Source organism: Cebus imitator, unplaced genomic scaffold, assembly GCF_001604975.1.
Source record: "Cebus imitator isolate Cc_AM_T3 unplaced genomic scaffold, Cebus_imitator-1.0 Scaffold72, whole genome shotgun sequence".
In the NCBI taxonomy this organism is placed as follows: Eukaryota; Metazoa; Chordata; class Mammalia; order Primates; family Cebidae; genus Cebus; species Cebus imitator.
In genome coordinates this window covers 6,018,137-6,023,136 of record NW_016107387.1, presented here as the reverse complement: position 1 = coordinate 6,023,136, position 5,000 = coordinate 6,018,137, and the positions used below count along the sequence as shown (strand labels likewise).

The following is a 5,000-nucleotide window of genomic DNA, read 5'->3' as shown; positions in this document are numbered from 1 at the left end:
AACCCAGGTTGCCAACACCCTAGACCCAACATGCCTCCCTCCCTGCTGTTTGCAGTCTTTGGTTCAAAGACCTAGGAGCTTACCCTCATTCATTCGTTCAGAAAAATATGTATTAAGCAAGTCTCACGAGCCAGGAATTATGCTAACGTAGAAATCGCAGACAGACCAAGCGGTCTACTAAGGAAATAAATGGCATCATGGGCACCCGCTTTGTGCTCTCACCTGATGATGGCCTGGCTTACAGATGTCTGTGTAGGGCAAGTGGAGCCCTGGCGAGTGCACTTTCCCTGGGATGAAGACAGTGGTTGAAAAAGTCCTCTTGGTCCCATCACATCCCTTTGGCACTCCCTACCCAGGTCAGCCCGTTCCCTCCCTTACCTGGGGGCAGATGCTGGTACAATAAGCACACACCCAGAAGAGCTGAAGGCTGAAGACAGAGACAATATGGCAAGAGGTAGTGCCCTGGAATGGGGTCTGGCCACCCTGCAGAAGTTCAGCCAGGTAGATGGGGGACAGGGGAACGCTAAATAAATAGACAGAGACAGGGGTCAAGAAACAGAACAGGCAAAGGGGTTCTGAAAGTAGGGTGGGTCTAGAAGGACTCAGAAGGCATCAGGATGGGGACAGCACTGGGTTCCATGCTGTCCTAGAAGCCCCATCCCCCACCCTCATTTTGATTCCTGATCTCTGACAGTCATTGGTTATTTTTCAGGTTGGAACACCATGATGTTAGCCAAGAAATATTTCCATGTTAGACTGAAAAGGCTTCAAAAGCCTAGGACACTAAATGATTCTGGGGGCAATGACAGGTATAGAGCATTTTTTATTCGGGGTAGAGGAACTCCTCTGACTCAACATATCTTGTTGGGATTGCAGAAGGCTACAGCGATGGCAAAAGCTCCAGAACCAGGGTCATGTGGGAGATGCAGATGTGAAGCCCAGAAGTTCAGGGGTTGGGGTCTGGGCACTGACCTGACGGTGGTCTCAGGGGGAAAACTCAGGACCTGCACATAAGTGGATGTCCGGAAACAACAATAAATATTGTGGGATCTGCAGGCAGAAGAGGAATAGTGAGTGACGAGGAAGACAAGTCAAATTGGAGTAGAAGCTGTGACGCAAAGATCAGGCACCACAGACTGGCCACTCCCAGTGAAGGGCATACCCTGGCCATGGCCCTACCAAAGCTAGAGGAAGACTAGGAGGAGGACTAGCCTGTAACACCTCGTGAGGGTACTGGGCACAGACGGCAGACTGATATACGGAAAGCTGTATGAAAGAGAAGGGGTCATGCAGCATAGGTAAGTGGGGGTAAGCATTATAGAGAGCCACATTAGCAGTGAGAGGAGGCAAGTTACACTACTCATCTTCACCTGGAAACCCTTTTCTCCAGCTGGCTGAAGTGGACCCGGGCTCCTGGAAGGAGTCCTAGTAAAGGAGGCAAGTGTGGGTCTTCGATATATACGTCCAGGTGAGGGGGGAATTCACAGTCAGAGGTCTCAAGAGCGACAGTTAGCTTCACACACCTTCTCACGGCCCCCGTGTTCCCTAGAGAAGGAAGGTGGGTGTCAGTGGGATCTGTGAAGTCCACGAGGTCCCATCACTCTATTTCATACCTTCCCCACAAAGGAAGGATCTTTACCTGGCTTCATCCAGAGAGAGGCTGGAAGGGGTTCACATAGTGTCCGGAACAAAATCTCAGCAGAGAATGACACCAGGGAATCTGTGAAACTGAATGGTCAGGGCAATACACTGAGAATGGCGGCACAAGAAAACATAGAATGGAGAGTCGGATCAAAGGCAGAAAATGGAGCTAAAGTATCTGCTAGAACTTAATAGATAAAGTCCTAAAAAACGCCGAGCTCTGCCAAATTTCACCCTAAGAGTAACAGGGCCTATGGGAGAAAAAGGATTGTGGCAGATCATTCAAAACCTGCACAAGGTGGCTCTCACCCCTAATCCCAGCACTTTGGGAGGCCGAGGTGGGCGGATCACTTAAGGTCAGGAGTTGGAGACCAGCCTGGCCAAGATGGTGAAACCCTGTCTCTACTAAAAACACAAAAACATTAGCTGGGTGTGGTGGCATGCGCCTATAATCCCAGCTACTTGGGAGGCTGAGGCAGGAGAATCCTCGGCAGTGGTTTCAGTGAGCCGAGATCAGGCCACTGCACTCCAGCCTAGGCAACAGAAATGAGACTCCGTCTCAAAAAACAAACAAACACAACAATAACAACAAAAGAAATACCTGCTGCAGCAGAGAATGAACTCTTCACCATACCCAGCTAGCTTGGGAAAAGAGAGAGTGGCCAAATTAATCAGAGGGGCTGGTGGACATTTACTTGCCACTGAGCAGGTCAGTCAGTGAGGATTCAGGCAATGCCTTGTTTGTATCCAGTACATCTTGGATGTCCGGTGAGCTCTCAAGCTCCAGAGTCCAATTGTCCTGGACAGTGAGGCCAGGTGCACAGCCAGCCAACTCCAGAGGACGCTGAGACATGTAGGATGACCCATCCTTCTCAAACAACATTGGCGTCTGCACGGAAATGGGAAGACAACCGCCTATGAGTGTGTACTAGTCTAAGGGGAGGTTCACAAAACATTGTGGCCCAATTTTGTTCTTTCTGGAACACTAAGAAGGAAGTGTGTCGATACACACAGGCTTTTTGGTGTATCTAAATCCAGCCTTCTTCCAGAAGGCCTAGAGAATGACCAGGCACTGGCACACCCTCTTTAGACCCCAACCTCAAAAAAGCTTTCTGGGGAAAGGTATGATGAAGTAGGGCACTCACAGCGGGGCCAGGAGCTATGAGTCGGTACACTTGCCCTGGGTGCAAGAACTCAAACCAGCGGACTGAAGAGCCAAAGAAACTGAGGCGAACCTGTGAGGATGGAGAGCAGAGTGCTGAGATCCCAGCCAGAGGCACAGGGCACAGGTCAGATCCTGGGTCCCTAGAGTTCCAGTTTACCTTCTGATCCTTGTCGTCATTTCCTTGGGGCTCAGGCAGCCCCCATCCAGTCTCTTCCTTCCTCTGGATGCCCCCAAGCCAGCTCCCCGACACATAGAAACTGAGGGTGGGCTTGGGCACCTCTGGACTTGCTCCTGGGGAGACACAAATATTCCGCTTCATGAGGGCCTCCTTGTGGCAGAGCAAGAATAGCCGGCTCTGTCCTAGGTGGGGTCCCTCTGAGCTGGTGGGATCTGTCTGAGGTGTTGAGGGTGTGGCTGAATGAAGGAAGGGTCTGGGCACAGGCAGGATCAGGGCATCAGCCAGATAGAACTGGACATAGACTCTGTGGGGAGAGAAAAGGAATAGATTTCTTAGTGATGCAGTCATTGGGTATTTTGGGCCCCAGGGTCCCACTCCTTTTGCCAGGCCCTTCCTTCCCCCCAGACTCAGGACAACCATGACCCCAAGGAGCTGACCTGGCCTGCTGCTTCTGGATGAAGGCTGGCATGCTCAGCTCCTTCCAGGAAGGGAAGCTGCTTCTCACGTCCCTCTCTATGATCAACTGAAACCTCTCTGCCCGCACCAGGCAGCCTAGAGGAAGAAAGTTTTCCATTTGACAAGAAAAGGGACCTGTGGTGTGGGTTGTGAGGCAGACCACCCTACAGGTCTCATTGCCCACCCCAGACCAGAGCTGCTGCCTTAACAGGGAAGCCCACACCTGAACCCCCCACCTTAGAGGGGTGACACCTTCTCTCCAAACTAAGAATGTAGGAGACACAGTTGTAATCCTGCGGTGCATGTTAGGAGCTATGGTGGAGAAATGCATGCTGGCAATTCTGGCCGGGGGTGCTCTTGTCCCTGTTCTCTGCCTGCCATTCCAGTCTCCCAAAAGTTGTTGATCAACCTGTGTCACTCCAGCATCCCTAGTAAATCCCAGCAGATGTTTCCTCCCAGGCTCCCCTGGTTGTGAGAACCACCACCCCACCACCATCTTCTTTCCACATCTGAACTCCAAACCTATCAGCCGTGGGTCATTGAGGGGTTGAGAGTACTTGGCCAGGAGCAGGCAGGGCAGGGAACCACTTTGGTCCCGAAGTTGTAGACAACCTTTATGAGATGAAGCCACCAGAACCCCAAGTAAAACCTGCAGGAAGATGAAGGCTGAGTTAGCAAATGTTTATTCAGCAAATACTGAGCATCTACTATTTGCCAGATGCTGTATTACATGGCAAAGCTACAAAGTGAACAAGAAAGACACATCTCTGACTTCAAAGAACTTATATTCGAGTGGGGAAGACACACACGCGCACACACACACACACACACACACACACACGCGTTCGCACATTTAGTGGGAGAAGAGAAAGAGCACAAATAGAGGTTACAGGTAATAGGCCATGTGGGATCTCATAGGACACAACGAGATGTTTGATTTCCCTTTATATGCACTGAGAGAGCCATGTAAAGAATTTAAGTGGGGCATAGTGGCTCACACCTGTACTTGTAGCAGTTTGGGAGGCCAAGGCAGAAGGATTGCTTGAGCTCAGGAGGTGGAGACCAGCCTGGCAACATAGTGAGACTCCATCCCTAAAAATTAAAAAATTAACCCAGGCCAGGAGCAGTGGCTCATGCCTCTATTCCTAGCCCTTTGGAAGGCTGAGGCGGGCACATCACTCAAGTCCAGGAGTTTGAGACCAGCCTGGGAAACATGGCAAAATCCCATCTGTACAAAAATATAAAAATTAGCTGGGTGTGGTGATGGATGCCTGTAGTCCCAGCTACTCCGGAGGCTGAAGTGGGAGGATTGAGCCTGGGAGGCAAGGTTGCAGTGAGCCAAGATAGTGCCACCACACTCCAGACTGGGTGACAGAGCAAGACTCTGTCCCAGAAAAAATAAAAAAAAAGAAAATTATCCAGGGATGATGGTGAACCTGTAGTCTCAGCTACTTGGGAGGCTGAGGTGAGAGGATCACTTGAACCTGGGAGGTTGAGGCTGCAATGAGCCATGATCATACCAATGCATTCTAGCCTGGGCTACAGAACAAGATCCTGTCT

The 5,000-nt window shown here is 50.7% G+C and overlaps 1 protein-coding gene across 1 annotated transcript in view; it reads right to left on the bottom strand.

The window, feature by feature from the left end:
* CTC1 (CST telomere replication complex component 1) overlaps window positions 1–5,000 on the bottom strand; it is a 22,622-nt gene that overhangs the window by 1,105 nt on the left and 16,517 nt on the right. The window contains exons 11-20 of the mRNA XM_037739691.1: window positions 3,963–4,089; window positions 3,422–3,536; window positions 2,964–3,288; window positions 2,787–2,876; window positions 2,337–2,530; window positions 1,640–1,728; window positions 1,371–1,545; window positions 973–1,050; window positions 379–523; window positions 223–287 (exon numbers count right to left, since the gene is read on the bottom strand). Coding sequence (XP_037595619.1) covers window positions 223–287; window positions 379–523; window positions 973–1,050; window positions 1,371–1,545; window positions 1,640–1,728; window positions 2,337–2,530; window positions 2,787–2,876; window positions 2,964–3,288; window positions 3,422–3,536; window positions 3,963–4,089 — 1,403 coding nt within the window. The remainder of the gene's footprint in view (window positions 1–222; window positions 288–378; window positions 524–972; window positions 1,051–1,370; window positions 1,546–1,639; window positions 1,729–2,336; window positions 2,531–2,786; window positions 2,877–2,963; window positions 3,289–3,421; window positions 3,537–3,962; window positions 4,090–5,000) is intronic.